We start from the raw sequence: 18,173 nt of genomic DNA on the forward strand, positions 1-18,173 counted from the left end.
ATGGATTCATTTTACTTGCTAGCTGGAGTTGGAGTCAGTATATTTCTCTACAACCCCACATCCACTTAAAGGAAACCTACCATCTTGGATCTACCTATTATGGTAGATCCGGTGGCAGGTTCCTCTAATAAATGCCATTGGAGCCCTTTTTAGGACTAAGCCCTAATATGAAAACTAGTGAAAGAGGCTACTGGGGCGTGGAGTAGCTGGAGCTGAAGCTGAAGCTACATGGCTACCAGGAGCTGCACTTGAGCTGGCAGCTGCGCGTGCTGGGTTCCAACTTCAGAGCTGAGTAAGCGTAGCTTACATAAATATGCATAAATATTCTATGAAGTGCACCCAGCTATCAGGAGCTTCACGCTGAATATGTCAGAGTAGGAAGATCGAAAAAGGCTATTGGAGTGTAGCTTCAGCTCCGGCTACTCCACGCCCCAGTTGCCTCTTTCAATAATTTGCAAAATGGTAGGTTTCCTTTAATTTACTTTTGTCCACACTTTATGAAACTTTTCTGTCTGAAAAACACTCACTACATTTATAGGAAATCTACCAAAACCACAATTGTAAGGTTGTCTCAAACCTTAAAGCAAATCTACCATCAAAATCAAGCATGATAAACCAAGAGCACTTACTCATAGATCCAGGCACTGTGACTGTGGTAATCTTATATTTGTTATCCATGTCCTCCTCCTTTCTAAAATCAACTTCTAAAAATATGTAAAGGAGCCTGAACGTCTTTGGGGTGTTACCAGAGCCTCTTCATGCTGTAGCTTCACAGGCTGCTACATTTTTCTACTCTCGCTGTGTGTTGAAACTTCTGCTGCAGTGAGATTACAACAGACAGAAGGGGGAAGGAAATGCTGAGGGAGCAGGGGCAGTGGGAGACAGTGTAACAGCTACAGCACAGAGGGGCTCTGGTAACTCCTCCAGGAGCTCTTCAGACTCATTAGCATAATCTGAAACTTTGATTTTCGAAGGAAGGAGGCTTACCACAGGAAGATTACCAGGAGGATTATATAGTAAGATTACCACAGACACCGTGCCTGGATCTATGAGTAAGTGTCCCTGTTATATCATGCTTGATTTTTTTTATTTAGATTTCCTTTAACTAAAACGTATTACACTTCTATGGGTAAATCTATTTTATTGAATAGACTGGGGCTTATTTACTAGGGTTCCACGGCCGCATTTCCTTTGGGTTTCCCAACGCTTTCGGGGATCGCGCTTGGGATTGCGTCGCATGCAATCGGATTGTATTGCGCCGTCTTTCAAGCGACACAAATCGGGTGGTGGGCTGACGGACGATCCGACGGATTCGGACAACGCGCAGGATGTAACATTTAAAATTGAATCACAAGCCAAGCACTTACATGCACCGGGAAGATGGTGAACTCCGGCGGACCTGAGCGGGGAAGCGAAACATGCAGGATATCTGGCGCACGATCTTAGTGGATCGCGGCAAACTTCATCCTCGTAGGACAACGCACCTCAGGGGTCGCGCAGGGACCGTGTTAGTAAATGTGTCTTATTGTGTGTGAAGCAGGGGTGGGTTGGACACATGTTTCTTCAAACACTGTTAAACTGCGATTCAGTGACGTATTACACATTTATAATTTTGTGCTTCAGGATTAAATGGCATGCACATGTTAATAATAAGGTTTCTTGGTGTGTTCTCTATAGTAACCAGTCATTGATCTTTTATTTACAGGGATTTCCTTGCATTGAACGTCTATGTAGCTCTTTGCTACTATAAACTAGATTATTACGATGTGTCGCAGGAAGTCCTTGCAGTCTATTTACAACAGGTTCCTGACAGTACTATTGCTCTCAATCTGAAAGCATGCAATCACTTTCGTCTCTACAATGGAAAAGCTGCTGAAGTAAGCATAGATTTTTGTATTGCAGCCCAAATATATATTATCTTTTCACTTAATGTATGAAAAATATTAGATTAGTGCAATATAACCACTCTCGATCTAGGCTGTGTAACCCTATAGACACCGTGGTCTCGGTGACCATGCTGTCTATGGGGCAGTACAGGCGGTCCCCTACTTAAGAACACCCAACTTACAGACAACCCCTAGTTACAAACGGACCTCTGGATGTTGGTAATTTACAATAAACCGCTATAAAAGTTATCACAGGTGTCTGCAATTAAGCTTTATTATTAATCCTGGTTCTTATGACTACTCAACATGTTTAAAATCCAATTGTTAAAGAGACCAAACATTTTTTGTCTGGGGTTACAATTATAAAATATACAGTTCAGACTTGCATACAAATTCAACTTAAGAACAAACCTACAGACCCCATGTTGTATGTAACCCGGGGACTGCCTGTACCAGCCCTGCTAAATCTGTCCCCTTCAGAAATGAGTTGAGGTGGACAGATGTAGCAAAGCTGGGGTGGACACCTCAACTGCATCTGTCCATGCAACTTCTCAAAAACACCCCTCACTGCTCGTGCTTGTAGAGGAGCCTCTGGTATACTGGCTCGCAGTGACGTGTCACTGGCGCTACTGGCATGAACATGTGATCACGCAGTAAGCGGTAACCAGTAGGTTGGCGGTCCCTTACAGTTGACTGTGTCTGTCTGCAGAAAACCACATTACATTGTTGGAATATTCTTCTAGCCTATACTTTACACTGCAAATCATACACCACCATATGCTGATCATGCACATACTTATACACACTTAAAGGGAACCCGTCACCACTATTTTCACAAATACAGCTAGTGACAGGTTCCTATAGAGCTCTAATAACTATTTGACACCCTGCTTGTAGCTAAAAATTATGCCCCTGAGATTCCCATATATTCAACTTTATAGTTTTATCTGGTAACTAAGCATGGCTACATGTAGTCCAGGTGGGCGTGGCCTCCTCGGGCTGAATCCAGCAGCTCCTCCCCATCCCTATCTCTGTATGCTGCTATAATGTCATGTGACCAGGGTGACATCATCGCAGGTCCTATAGCTTTTGTAGCATTAGGAGCTGTACACTAAGCATATATGTCATGAAATCACAGCAGCCTGCATGGAGAGGAGTAGAAGTCCATGGAGGCTGCTGTGATGGTTTTATGTGGTCAGATATGTACATGGGGTATAGTTTTCATATTAAGTAGCTCAAGGACCTTTGATGATGTCACCCTGGTCACATGACATTAGGCCACGCCCCCGTGGACTAGCTCCAAAGCTGCATAGATACCAGGCAAGATTATAACTCTGATTTTATGGGGATCTGAGGGGAACAATTTTTAGCTAAAAGCAGGGTGTCAGATAGTTACTAGAGCTCTATGGGAACCTGCCACTACCTGTATTTGTGAAAATAGTGGTGACGGGTTCCCTTTAAAGCATGTAATACACACAGTTACCATTTACATTATCTCTTCCCTGGCACAGATATCACAGTGGACACGGCACACGGCAGGGGCACTACAAGAACCAGCACTGTCATGTTAGCAATAACTGAAGATTTCAGCACTTCCCCTCCCCCATCTATATGACCCATCCACTCTAAAGAACCACATCCACCAGCTCTGACTTCACAAAGACACATATAAACTTACAGCAATAGTGATCTGGAGTAGGAAGAGCATTATTATTAACTCATTAACATGCAGAGTCACCTTCAGCAATGATACAGAGCTGGCAGCCCAGAAGCTCATGAAGACATTGATTTCAGCGGTGGTGGGATTGCACAGAACCACTACACCCCCCCCCCCCCCCTTTGCCCATAGCGAGCTACACCTTAGAGTTCTTCCCTGGGGTCACAGTATTGGATACAGTTATGGATACCGCAACAGCTGCCATAATGATTTTGCCGCCGCCCTTCCTGCAGACCAACTCTCTGGCAGTCGGCGTACCGCAATTAGTGTTATTTTAAAGTGACACGTCCTGATTTCTTTCAATACTGACATGCAAGATACGGCCCCACCTTGTCCGCCAGGGAGTGTCACCGCAGGCGAGAATCTCCACTCTCCTCATGGAAAGTGCACCCTTTTTACCTTTCAAAGAACGTTTCAGCCTTCATCTGGACCCCCAGATGAAGGCTTGACAGCTGAAACGTGTGTTGGGGACGGTGTGTGGACTTTTCCTATGGGTAAGGAAATATGTGCTTTTTTTTTTTTTTGACATGGTTACTATAATACTATGAGGGTTCTATTAGTCATAATTACCACAGGATGTTTCAGTATGGTCCATGTACCCAGTAGGTGTATAAACATTTATCTGTTGTAAATTTAGCAGACTTTTTGTCTTTGCATGACTTGTATATATTCCCGTGTCTATCTTTTGTGCCCACACTGTATTGTGCCAGGTTATCCCTCCTGTGCACTGTTGTCTAATTTAAATGTGCTTTTATGATTGGTTACAATAAATTAATACTCTTTTATTGCGTATACTTGCTTTGGTGGAATTCATCCTTTTTTGGTCCTTACGTCCATGGTAGGGTAGGAGTTAAAGGGAATCTAGCATCAAAATTGAGCATGGTAAACCAGAGCTCCTTACTCATAAATACAGGCACCGTGACATTGGTAATCATTTTATATTGTTATTCATGGCCTCCTTCCTTCGAAAATTAATGTCAATTATGTTAATGAGTCGGAAAGGCTCCTGGGGGTGTTACCAGAGCCTCTGCTTGCTACAAATTCACTGTTACACTGTGCACTTCCCCCTCCTACTGTGTTTGTGTTTAATGCCCTCCAGAGCCCTACTGGCTCATTAGCATAATAGTTGATTTTAGAAGGAAGAATTTGGATAAAAAATATAAAAAGATTATCACAGTCACAGTGCCTGGATCTATAAGTAAGTGCCCCTATGTTTATTATGCTTGTCTTTGATGGTATATTTACTTTAAGCACAGAAACTCTATTAACAAGAATGTTTTATTCATTCATTCTGTAGTAATTATAAATACAAGGTATATATGAAGTTAGTTTTACCTTATGTATATGTTTATATTTGAAAATAACTCACCTGGCTTACTGGATGATGCAACTGCATGGACTCTACCACACAGACTCCTCCTAGGGTTAGCACAAACTCATATTATAATTACTTGCGAGCCTTCCTCACCGTATACTTATATTTTCTTAGATTTTTATGATGCTGTAGAGAAAAGGATAATCAGTCTGTCCTCACAGGAGGCAGAGATGGTACATTATCTAGCTGCCCATGTTATGCCATGCTGAGGTATTATTGGGCTTACAATAGGAAGTATATGAAGAAATTAATGACATACAGTCATTAGGGTGTCCTGCACTGCAGGAAAATACTCAACACTTTTATGTGTACATTGCCACCTTGTATGTGGAGCTGGAATAGAATTTTTTGGATTGCTTACTGTACTTTATTGCATGTAATGTAACTGGATTTCCATCTTGATATATAATGTATGTGAAATCTGCAATATATTCCATCATGTTCTATGTTCAACTTGTAATTTAAAATTTTTTTTCTATAATTTTTATTGATGCAGGCAGAATTAAAAAGTTTAATGGACAATACGTTATCCTCGTTTGAATTTGCGAAGGAGCTAATTAAACACAATCTTGTAAGTTATGTTTTAGTTGTTTGCTAATTGGCTTTTCAATAATGCTCATAATGGCAGATTACACCATCAATCTTTTATTTTGTGAGGTGGTGTTCCGTGCTGGAGAGGGAGCACTGCAAGTACTTCCACCTTTGGTCGATGTTATTCCTGAAGCTCGGCTAAACTTGGTTATTTACTATCTTAGACAAGGTAAATGCTGGTAACTTTATTGTGGTCTACAAGCTGGCCGTATTGGGATTTATAGTGCTGGCCTTATACAATAGTGGTTGAACCAACTCTGACTATTGCCAATATCTGTAGGAGATAGAGTCTGGCTTGCTTCCCTCTTGGCTGTAAAGACATATGTAATGCTGGACTGAACTGAGTATACATGTGTATGGGGTTGTCTGTGGCCTATTCACAGTTCTAGCTGGGGCAGTGCTGTACCAATCAGCAATGCGACGTGGAAATAGCACAGAGCCAGAAACTATAACAGACCCTCAATCTTACATACCGGTAGTTATTATGGTTGGAAAAAAACTTATGTTCATCACGTTCAACCAAGGCAGGAAAGGGATGTAAGGTAGCAATTCTACAGTATATTCTAATATATCCATCAATGTTATTTGGATGTAAAGAAGGCATCTAGACCCGTTTTGTAGCTCCCCTCAGCCTCTGCTGTGGCCCGCACCTGAGGCAGGCTATTCCACAGTTCTTACAGCAAAGGAGGCTTGTCTTGTTTCTTATTTTGTGAACAACCCCTTGCAAGCTAAAACCCTTATTAACCGCTCATATTTTCTCACTAAAATTCATACCGCTAAACGGATTTCAATTGCATCCTTTTTTCTTTTCTTTTAGATGATGTTCAGGAAGCATTTAACTTAATTAAAGACCTGGAACCAATTACTCCACAGGTAAAAAAAACTTTTCAAATTTACTAGTGATTAATACTGATCAAAAATAAAAAAAAAATGTGTAATTTAATAATAATAAAACTGATTTGTTAACGTGAGAATAAAGCTTCAGTGTTAAACTGCAACCACTGGTGAGACAGACACACCTCCCTGTCAAAGATGTCATTCTTGCCTGTGAGATCACCTAGCACGTAGTTGGTGGGGATTTTGTCCCAACCATATAGTAATCTTAGACAGAAGATTTTTAAAACACAAGTTCTTAATAGTGATGACATTGAATGCAGAAAACTGATATTCAACATTAATTCTGGAACTCTGAGGCTTCTGGACATTTTGCATCTCTCATAGACTTGGGAGTAATTTCAAAATGTTTAACTTGTACAAAAATTAATTGAAAGTGAAAATGACAACATGAAGATTCAAACTAAGGCTACATTCACACTGCCGTTGCCCACCGTACCGTAGCACGGGGGCAACAGCGGCGCGCGGGGAGAGGAGGAGGTGAGCGCAGCTCACCCCTGCCCCTCTCCAGTGGAACATGTGGCGCACGGCGCCATACTACGGAGAAAGATAGGACATGTCCTATCTTTCTACGGGGTACAGAGCGGTACGCCCATTGCCGTCTATGAGGAAAATATGTCTGCTGTATATACGCCCGCCTTGCGGCGGTGTGAATGAAGCCTAACCCCTATTTATTTTCTGAACTCGGAAACCTGTCACATTGTCCAAAGTGTAATTTTAAAAATAACTTTGCATAAATATTGATATTGGTGGCTAAAAGGGTAACCAAAGTATGCACTCTTTAAACTTTAATTAGAAATTTGGGACACTTAGATCCAGGCAGCATGACTGTGGTACTATTTGTTATCCATGGCCTCCTTCCTACTAAATGAACTTTAAAAATGATGCTTATAAGTCTGAAGGGCTCTGAGGGCCTTACCAGAACCTCTGAGTGCTGCAGATGCACAGGCTGTTACAATGAGCAGAACATGTCTCACCCAATGCCCTGCTCTCTCACTCTGCCTTTGTGAGCTGGCAGCAGCAGGATGTGCAGGGGGCGGGGAAACCTGCTGTCCTCATTGTAATAGCCTGCGAAACGACAGCACTGAGGGGCCCTGGAAACACCCATGAGAGCCCTTCAGGCTCATTAGCATACTTATAAAAAGTTGATTTTAGAAGGAAGGATGCCATGGATAAAAAAATATACCACAGTAATGGTGCATGTAGCAAGTGTCCCTGGTTTATCATGCTTGATTTTGGTGGTAGATTATCTTTAAGGTTAGCAGACAACCTTACAATTGCTGTGTTGATCTATTCACTTATAATATTAAAAGCATTTAAATATAAGATGTGCAATAAAAGTATATGTATGCATCTTAGTGTTTTTAGTGTTTTCTTGTTGTTTAGTTTGAAAAGTGTATAACAAACAAAATTTCAGTAATTTTAGTAATTTAAAATAATCAGTCCTACTAACAGTAACCTATATGTGTCTCTGTAATGCAGGAATATATTCTCAAGGGTGTTGTAAATGCTGCATTAGGGCAAGAATTGGGATCGGTGAGTTGCACATAGTTTTTTTGGTTTAAATTTTCAAAGCTAAATTGCTTTGTAGACACATTTTGATTTTTACAGTAATATCGGTCAATTATCTTTCAGGATTTTTTATTCCATATAGATGTTATTATGATATTATGTTATCAATTGTTTTATTATATTTTGTGTATTCTTATTTGAACTTTTGTTACTTGTATATAGAGAGATCATCTTAAAATTGCTCAGCAGTTCTTTCAGCTTGTCGGTGGATCAGCTAGTGAATGTGGTAAGTCTTGCCCACGTCAATTAGGCTTCACTCACAGATGCTAGTATTTATAGACAATAGTGGGATATCTTCACAGTGGAATAAAACTATATTCATAAATCGTACAACACTGCTTCTATTGCTTCTAATCCAGAAGTATTAACAAAAGTTCCTCACACTCCACCATCCATCATGTAGCAAAACCAAACTAGCGACACCACCACAAAGTGCATTTGACAAAATATTCTTTAAACTTTCTCTTTATCCATCATGTAAACAGCGTCCTGTCTGACAATGCGTATGCCTTCATGAAATCAACAATGTCCATGAAAATATTCAGGATATTATACTTCTTACTTATCATCCCTCCTTCCTGTGTGGCCTTTGAAACGTTATTCATTTTGTTAATAAAATCTTGGTTAGTAGGAGGGGCAGCCTGTTTTATTGCCTGGTATAGCATCTGAGCTATACCCAGTCTTACTCCCCTCTCATCTGATATCTCATCTACCAATCGTAAAATACATACAATGGGAGAGGTAACAAGTTCAAACACCTCCCTTCAAAAAGCTCCCAAATGAGGACACTCCCACATCATGTGTAGCAAGGGCGCACCTTCATTGTTGCAACGAGGGCAACAGTCATCCCTCCTTATGCCCTATACCCTAAGCAACCACGCTGGGCTCCTATAAGTTCTGTGGCAAAGAAATAATTGGGAATACCTTTGTTTCTCACTAGGAGACAGCTCAGGTGTCCAGGCCAGGGCAGATGTCCACTGCTCATCTCTCAAGAGCTCAAAATCTGTTTCCCATTTAGAATGGACTGTTAGTGGGAACTTTTTATGATGCTCCCCAAGCAGTTGTTTATAGATTAATGATATAACCCCTCTTCCATCTCCCGGGAGATTAAGGTGTTAGACCAGATGATGTCTAATGGTCAATGGAGTATCCTGATTCTGTGCGTCTAGAGCATTTTGCAGTTGGTGATAACAATTAAACATATTGGGGCACATTTAGTTACCCGTCCCTGCGCGATCCCCGAGCTGTGTTGTCCTGCATGTGTCACCTCCCCACTGAGGTCCACCTTCTTCTTCCCGGTGTATGTGAGTGCATGTCCTGCGTCACAATTTGAATTTCCTGACGGCCCCCCCGATTTGTGTTGCATGAACGTCGGCCAAAAAGGTCGTAAATTGCGCCAATATTCGATTGCGTGCGCCAAAAAACCCTGTTAAATGCGGCGCAAAACACAAATATGTGTCTTCTCTCCATGGTCCCCTGCAGCTGCTCGATGGCTCAGACAGCCTTGTAAAGCCTGTGCCGTAAATGAACTATGGCATGGGATTTGAAATGGACGAGCGGTTTACGAAGGGTGGGGGGGGGGGGGAACTGCTCCTCTATAGCTGCTCCCAGGTGCCTAGTGACACAACACACGGTATTGAAAAGTACTATATAACATATCTTTATTTTCTGTAAAACCTATTTTTCATACAAAAACTCTTTGGCAGTGTATGTAATACAGTATGCTCTGTGGGGACTGGGGGAGTCCTAAAAATGAGTCTCCTGGTGACAGGTTCCCTTTAAATGTTCACTTGCTTTTCAATCATCGGTAGAAATGAATATGAGATGAATAGTGTATCAATAGTACAAGTTGATATAAGAAACCTTGTAATATATCGTATCTGACCAAAGTGCTTCTTTTTCCAATTTACTTTGCTTCTCATACCTCCTCCCTTCCTGATCAACTCACTTTCTGGACTGAACTCACAAATCTGTGCTTAAAGGAGTTTTTTTTTTTTTTCCTCATTCATGAATTGATAACCTATGTTGAAAGGACGCTTTATTACAACATTATTATTTTAATCATTTAGATACGATACCAGGAAGACAGTGCATGGCTTCTTGCTTTTTTCTACTTCGTCAGTTTGATGATGTCCTGATTTACCTTAACTCTATCAAGGTCAGTGCATTGGTATTTATTTACAGCTCCATAGTAAATTTTATTAATACATTGCTTGTGATTTTTTAAAAACGTCCTAATTAGAGATGAGCGAGCACTAAAATGCTCAAGTGCTCGTCTCGAATAACGAACCCCATTGAAGTCAATGGGAGACTCGAGCATTTTTCAAGGGGACCAAGGGTCTGCACAGGGAAGCTTGGCCAAACCTGGAAACCTCAGAAAATGATGGAAACACCACGGAAATGGGACAAGAAACAGCAGGGGCAGCATGCATGGATGCCTTTGAGGCTGCTTAATCGCACCATTATGCCAAAATTATGGGCAACCGCATGGCAATGACAGAGTGACCGAATGAGCCTAGATAGCATCTAAAACATCCAATAATTGACCCTTACACTATAGAAGACGGCATGCAGAGGCAGCGGCAGCAGTGGCAGGCTAGAGTGTGGCATGGCGACATACCCCAAATGGACTCGGGCTTCAAACCAATTTAAAAAATTCCCTTTGGCGAGGATAATGTGTAGCACTGTGTGTATCAGTATTTTGCCTGGTTAAAGCAGCAGAGAGGAACCAAAGGAGGTGAGCAAGAAGCGTTGAAATTATTTCCTATGTGAACAAAAGGTTGACGGTATATTTAGTCGATAACACAGCATGGTGGCGACATAGTGACCAAGTTCCATAACGTATCTGGTGAAACACCCGAAAAATGAGCCTGACACAGCTTGTTTGATAAGGGGACGACATGTGGAGGCAGCCATGGAGACGACTTCCATGATTAAAAGTGACAGTATGGGGCATCCATATTGCGCTGCTATGATAGCAACTTCAGGGCTCCAGCATGGCGGCGACAGATGCGCCGAGTTCTATTATGTATCTGGTGAAACACCTGAAAATTCTGCCTGACACAGCTCGTTTGATAAGGGGATGATGTGCTGTATATCCTCTCGCGCTCCAGCGTCTGGGGTATAGACAGTTGAAAGTTGCGCATGGAGACATTGGTGGACGCTGTGGAGGATCGTGGAGGGGAAATGGACAGGAAACAGCAGGGGCAGTATGCATGGATGCCTCTGAGGCTGCCTAATCCTGGGATGGAGCTTGCTGTCCGCTGCCAAGCGAGCTTTCGCCTGTCCAAGCCCCTGTCTCGGCTCCTCCCCACCCAAAATGGGCCTGGGGGCCAGAAGCGTTTACTTTGAAAAAATTGTAATTTTCAAAGCAGGCGGGGGCTACAAACAGCACTTCTAAGAACCTTTTGTATAAGATCAAGTGTAGTACTGTTCTTACAAGTAATTGGCTCGGTTATGGTGGGTGAGGGGAATGTAAACAGATGCGCAAGAAGCGCTGAAATAATATCGGTAAATGATAAAAGTTTGCCAGTATATTTTGTGGATAACACAGCAGTTAACAAGTTTGATGTGGAAGCCATGAAAACAACCGAAAATTCTGCCTGACACAGCTCGTTTGCTAAGGGGATGAGGAATGGAGGCAGCTATATGGACGACTTTGGGAGGCAGCTATGGAGATGATGTGTGGAGGTAGCAATGGAGACAACGTGTGAAGGCAGCTATAAAGACGACGTGTGGAGGCTGCTATGGAGACAATTAAATTTGAATAGTGCCTGTATATGGCAGTCCAAAAAAGTTTTCAAACCAGAGGAGCAGGTAGGTGGTCCTCCAGAAAAATTAAATACATAGAGTACTATACCTAGAGCCAGTTGGTCCTGGCAAAAAATAGTCAGTTTCCTCTGCTTTAGTGTACAAAGAGGAGGAGAAGGAGGAAAATGAGGATGAGGAGTGCATACATTATTCAGGTTGAGCTTCTTTCACCTGGTGGAGAATGGAAATCCTGAGAAATCCAGGCTTTATTCATCTTGATAAGCGTCAGCCTGTCAGCGCTGTCAGTCGACAGGCGTGTACGCTTATCGGTGATGATGCCACCAGCTGCACTGAAAACCTGCTCAGACAACACGCTAGCGGCAAGGCAGGCAAGAACCTCCAAGGCGTACAGCGCCAGTTCGTGCCACATGTCCAGCTTTGAAACCCAGTAGTTGTAGGGAGCTGTGTGATCATTTAGGACGATGGTATGGTCAGCTACGTACTCCCTCACCATCTTTCTGTAAAGATCAGCCCTACTCTGCCGTGACTGGGGACAGGTGACAGTGTCTTGCTGGGGTGGCAAAGGCCTTGTAAAGCGTACCCCTGCCAGTGCTGGACAAGCTGCGTACGCCCTCTGCCGCTAGCGCTGTCAGAAGGGAAATACTGTTTCAGCTTGTGCACCAGGGCCTGTTGGTATTCATGCATTCTCACACTCCTTTCCTCTCCAGGGATGAGAGTGGAAAGATTTTTCTTGTAACGTGGGTCCAGGAGAGTGAATACCCAGTAATCGGTGCTGGAATAAATTCTTTGAACGCGAGGGTCACGGGATAGGCAGCCTAGCATGAAATCTGCCATATGCGCCAGAGTCCCAACTCGCAAGAATTCACTCCCCTCACTGGCCTGAGTGTTTATTTCCTCCTCCTCCAACTCCTCCAACTCTTCTTCTCCCCATACATGCTGAACAGTGAAGGACTGAGCAATGCTCCCCTCTTCTGTCTCGCCAACATTTTCCTCCTCTTCCTCCTCATCCTCCTCCACCTCCTCCGATATGCGCTGAGAAACAGACCTGAGGGTGCTTTGGCTATCAACAAGGGAATCTTCTTCCCCCGTCTCTTGTGACGAGCGCAAAAACTGCCGACTTCATGCTGACCAGAGAGTTTTTCAACAGGCCAAGCAGCGGGATGGTGAGGCTGATGATGGCGGCATCGCCACTGACCATCTGTGTTGACTCCTCAAAGTTACTCAGCACCTGACCGATATCAGACATCCACGTCCACTCCTCATTGTAGACTTGAGAAAGCTGACTGACCTGACTACCAGTTCTAGTGGAAGTTGACATCTGGCAATCTACAATCGCTCTGTGCTGCTGGTAAACTCTGGGTAACATGGTTAATGTTGAATTCCACCTTGTGGGCACGTCGCACAACAGTCGGTGAGCGGACAGTTGGAGGCAGCACTGCGCTGCCCTGAGAGTGGCAGCATTTGTGCTGGACTTCCTGAAATGCGCACAGATGCGGCGCACCTTCGTGAGCAAATCAGACAGATTGGGGTATGTCTTGAGGAACTGCTGAACTATGAGATTTAACACATGGGCACATGTGTCAGTCTGCCGAGTTGCAGAGCCGCCACCAGGTTACGGCCGTTGTCACACACAACCATGCCTGGCTTCAGGTTCAGCGGTGCCAGCCACAGATCAGTCTGCACCAGGATGCCCTGTAATAGCTCTTGGGCGGTGTGCCTTTTATCGCCTAGGCTCAGCAGTTTCAGCACCGCCTGCTGTCGCTTAGCGACGGCACTGCTGCTGTGCCTAGAGCTACCGACTGATGGCGCCATGCCCACGGATGGTAATTCGGAGGAGGAGGTGGAGGAAGGTTGGGAGCAGGAGGAGGCATAGTAGGCCTGAGAGACCTGGATCGAGGTAGGCTCCACAATCCTCGGTGTCGGCAGTATATGACCAGCCCCAGGGTCAGACTCGGTCCCAGCCTCCACCAAGTTAACCCAATGTGCCGTTAGCGATACATAGTGGCCCTACCCGGCAGCACTCGTCCACGTGTCCGTGGTCAGGTGGACCTTGTCAGAAACTGCGTTGGTCAGGGCACGGATGATGTTGTCTGACATGTGCTGGTGCAGGGCTGAGACGGCACATCGGGAAAAGTAGTGGCGGCTGGGGACCGAATACCGAGGGGTGGCCGCCGCCATGAGGTTGCTAAAGGCCTCGGTCTCTACCAGCCTATAGGGCAGCATCTCCAGGCTAAGTAATTTGGAGATGTGGACGTTGAGGGCTTGGGCGTGTGGGTGGGTTGCACTGTATTTCCTCTTCCGCTCCAGCGTCTGAGGTATAGACAGCTGAACGCTGGGCATGGAGACATTGGTGGATGCTGTGGAGGATCGTGGAGGCAAAGGTGTGGTTTTCGCACGGGAGGTGTTTGGGCCGGGGTCCTGGGCAGGGGGCTGACTAGCAGATGACACAGGGGAAGGAGCAGTGGTGTGCCCGGCCAGAGGTGAACGGCCTTGCTTCCATTGAGTGGGGTGTTTAGCATTCATATGCCTGCGCACACTGGTGGTGGTTAAGCTGGTAGTGGTGGAACCCCTGCTGATCTTGGTGTGGCACAGGTTGCACACCACAGTCCGTCAGTCATCCGGTGTTTCTTTAAAGAACCTTCAGACTTCCGAAAATCTAGCCCCCGCCACGGGAGCTTCACCACGTGAAACATTTGGCGCTGATGCACCAGCTCTGCCTCTCCGTCTGGCCCCACCACTGCTTCTTCCAACCTGTTCTCGTCCAGGACTCGCCTCCGTCTCAGAAGCACTGTGTTCACCCGGGCTATCTACCCAGCTTGGGTCTGTCACCTCATCATCCTCCGATCCCTCAGTCTGCTCCCCCCTCGGACTTCCTGCCCTGACAACAACTTCACCACTGTCTGACAACCGTGTCTCCTCATCGTCCGACACCTCTTTACACATTTTTTCCACTACGTCAACAATGTCATCATGACCCAGAGACTGCGACCGGTGGAAAACCTGGGCATCGGAAAAGAGCTCAGCAGCAACCGGACAAGTGGTTTGTGACTGTGGGAAGGGTCCAGAAAACAGTTCCTCAGAGTATGCCGGTTCAAATGCCAAATTTTCCTGGGAGGGGGCAGACTGGGGGGAAGGAAGCTGAGGTGGAGGAGCGCTGATTTCGGTGACATGGGTGGACTGCGTGGAAGACTGACTGGTGGACAAATGGCTAGAAGCATTGTCCGCAATCCACAACATCACCTGTTCGCACTGTTCTGGCCTCAACAGCACGAGTCCCAGTAACTTGAGACATGAACCTAGGAAGTGTAGTTCTGCGGCGTTCCCCTGCTCCCTCATCATCAGGTGGTGTCTCACCCCGTCCAGACCACGGCCTCTGACCCCTGCAGTAGTTGGACGCCCACGCCCTTGTCCTTTACCCCTACCCCTAGCCCTCGGGTTCACCATTTTCAAAATTAAAGTGTAAACTGTAAACATTTTTGTTTTTTCTGTGTTTTTTTAATGTTTTTGTATTTTTTATTTCTTTTTAACAAAACGATCAGAAGAAATCCCACAGCAACCACAGAAGATGATGATTATTGCTATGGCTAGTTTGTAACCTACACTGACAGCACACAACTGTGATGACTTTTAGTTTTGAAAAAAAAATTAAAGTCAAACTAAAAAAGCAGCAGACTGTGCCTAATTCAATCAAACCCCTAATAAATTGTCCCACTTAGGTGTTTGAGATGGATATGTGTGTCACTAAGAGCTAAATAGAACGTTCCCAAGTCTCCCTGCAAATTCCTCACAATATGGTACTAGCTGCACTACTAGTGCCAGCAAGGCCAGCCACAAGCAAACAAAAAAAAAAAATAAAATATAACGCTATTCTAGCCCTAACAAGGGCTGTTGGGTTTTTGTAGACTCACTCCTGCCTAACACTAAGCTAATATAACAGCCTAACGCTATCCCTGCAGCAGCAGCAGATCTCTCCCTAACGGCATCCGGACAGAGAATGACGCGAGCAGCGCGGGCAGGGGCTAGTCTATTCCAGGGTCACCTGATCAGGCCAGCCAACCACTGCTATCGACGTGTAAGGGTACCACGTCATGCTGGGTGGAGTGCAGAGGCTCCTGGCTTGTGATTGGCTCTGTTTCTGGCCGCCAAAAATCAAAACGGCGGGAGATGCCATTTTCTCGAGCTGGCAAAGTATTCGTCCGAGCAACGAGCAGTTACGAGTACGCTAATGCTCGAACGAGCATGAAGCTCGGACGAGTGTGTTCGCTCATCTCTAGTCCTAATCCAAACTGATGATCTTAATAGTTTTAAGGAGAATGGAATTATATGAACAAACTTAAAGTATATATATTCTATTAAAAATGTTCTAATTGCATAAAAATTTAATCTCACAGTTTTTTCTTTAAATTCAGAGTTACTTCTACAATGATGATACCTTTAACTTTAACTATGCTCAAGCCAAGGCTGCAGCTGGAAATTACAAAGAAGCTGAGGAGGTGAGTTCACAATGATCCTTGTCATTTGATGCAGCGTGGTGTGAAATAAATTGTATGAATTATAATATGTTGCGAAAGAGTAATGATTTAACTTAAAGGGGTTGTTCAACATTAAATTGTGTATAAGCAGTTGTAGATACCACAAAGATAGTCTGTATGACATACAATTCCCTTTGTCTCAAGCAGACAACATGTAAATTCTGCAGCTAGCCATTTGCTATAGTGGTTACACGTTTGTAGTGAGTGAAGCACTTTTACTAGTGCATTTTTGACTAGACTCATTGGGGCAGATTTACTTAGCCGGTCCTGTCACGATCCCGCGGTGTGTTTTCCGACGAGGATTCAGTTCTGCCGCGATTCACTAAGGTCGTGCGCCCGACTTCCTGCATCCGTCACTTCCGCGCTGAGGTCCGCCGGAGTTCACCTTCTTCTTCCTGGTGCATGTAAGTGCGTGTCTTGCGACACAATTCTAAATGTTAAATCTTGCACGTTGTCCAAATCCATCGGGGTGTCTGACGGCCATGCCCCCAGATTTATGTCGCTGCAAGCCGGAGCCTATGCGCTAAAATCTGATCGCGTGCGTCACAATCCCAGGGCAATTTGGCGCAAAACAGAAATCGTCGGGAAACCCTACGAAAATGCGCTCTGCGGACCCTTTGTAAATGAGCCCCATTGTATATTCACACACAGACATGTCTGCTACAATCACACCCACGGACATGTCTGCTACAGTAGCGCACACAGGCGATGCTGCTACAGGACAATGGTCAAGAGGGCCTGGCAGTGTTGGATCCTTGTGACTATAGACTAAGATGCAGGTATGTTTTTAGCAAGATTTGTACGTATTAAACTTGTGTCTCATAGTGCGAAAAATATGGTATGTGTGTTATCCATATACTATACATACAATACAACTAAAAAACAGATCATGTTTATAGGTAAGATGCAATGTCCATTGTTTTATTCATTTTATTTTGAACTTGTCTATTTTAGGTATTCTTACTTATTCAAAGTGAGAAGATTAAGAATGATTATGTTTACCTGAGCTGGCTTGCTCGATGTTGTAAGTATTGATGCGTTAAAATGAATATTTAAATTAGTACTTGTAGATTAAAAGGATTTATTCATGATGGGAATTGCCCTAGCAGGTCATATAATCATCATCATAATAACATTTTAAAAAGAGTATGCAAATAAGTTTTCCCGGGTGGGAAATGGATAACTATGCCTCTGTCCTACCTTTTTTTTTTTTTTGGATCAAATAAAATTTTTATTGAAAACCAGCAAAATAGTTTTCCATTTTTTAACATTTAATAGTATAAACAATAAAACACAGACCTCCCACCCCCCTCCCTTCCCCTGCTTGGTGGGTAAAATGTCCATGTAGCAGACATGTGCATAGAGTCCATGACTGAAGTCCTCCGTCTGGGGGTATAGGTTTCAAGAGAAAGTCCATCCATGATATCCCTGGTTCCGGTCAGTCTCGTATTTCACACTATGTATCTCAGAGAAAACAATAATATACATTATTAACAATAATCAAACAATATTGGTAAAAAAATAGTTGCTAATAGTCTGTGAGTCATAGACCTCCGCATAATTACCCATCATTATCTTTTAATATGATAATGATAACCATTACCTTACGGTGCCTCTAATTATTCTATCTCTAATAATAGTTAGAGGAGCTAATCCTGGAGCATCAAGCCATGGACCCCACATGGCATCAAATTTTTTCAGTGAGTTTCGTTTTTGGTAAACAAACTTATCTAGTCGTAACAAAAGATTAACCCTGGAAATAAATTCAGAAATTTGCCTCTGTCCTACCTTAAAAAGGACCTGGCACCCTCAAAAACCGCACTAGGAGTTGCTTA

General features: G+C 43.9%; 1 protein-coding gene across 1 annotated transcript in view; it reads left to right on the forward strand.

Annotated features, from left to right (window-relative positions):
• IFT56 (intraflagellar transport 56) overlaps window positions 1-18,173 on the forward strand; it is a 37,856-nt gene that overhangs the window by 9,748 nt on the left and 9,935 nt on the right. The window contains exons 7-15 of the mRNA XM_072126628.1: window positions 1,706-1,877; window positions 5,475-5,549; window positions 5,636-5,738; window positions 6,387-6,442; window positions 7,946-7,999; window positions 8,198-8,261; window positions 10,105-10,193; window positions 16,216-16,299; window positions 17,293-17,362. Of these exons, the coding sequence (XP_071982729.1) occupies window positions 1,706-1,877; window positions 5,475-5,549; window positions 5,636-5,738; window positions 6,387-6,442; window positions 7,946-7,999; window positions 8,198-8,261; window positions 10,105-10,193; window positions 16,216-16,299; window positions 17,293-17,362 (767 nt within the window). The remainder of the gene's footprint in view (window positions 1-1,705; window positions 1,878-5,474; window positions 5,550-5,635; window positions 5,739-6,386; window positions 6,443-7,945; window positions 8,000-8,197; window positions 8,262-10,104; window positions 10,194-16,215; window positions 16,300-17,292; window positions 17,363-18,173) is intronic.

This window comes from Engystomops pustulosus, chromosome 10 (assembly GCF_040894005.1).
Source record: "Engystomops pustulosus chromosome 10, aEngPut4.maternal, whole genome shotgun sequence".
NCBI classification, from domain to species: Eukaryota; Metazoa; Chordata; class Amphibia; order Anura; family Leptodactylidae; genus Engystomops; species Engystomops pustulosus.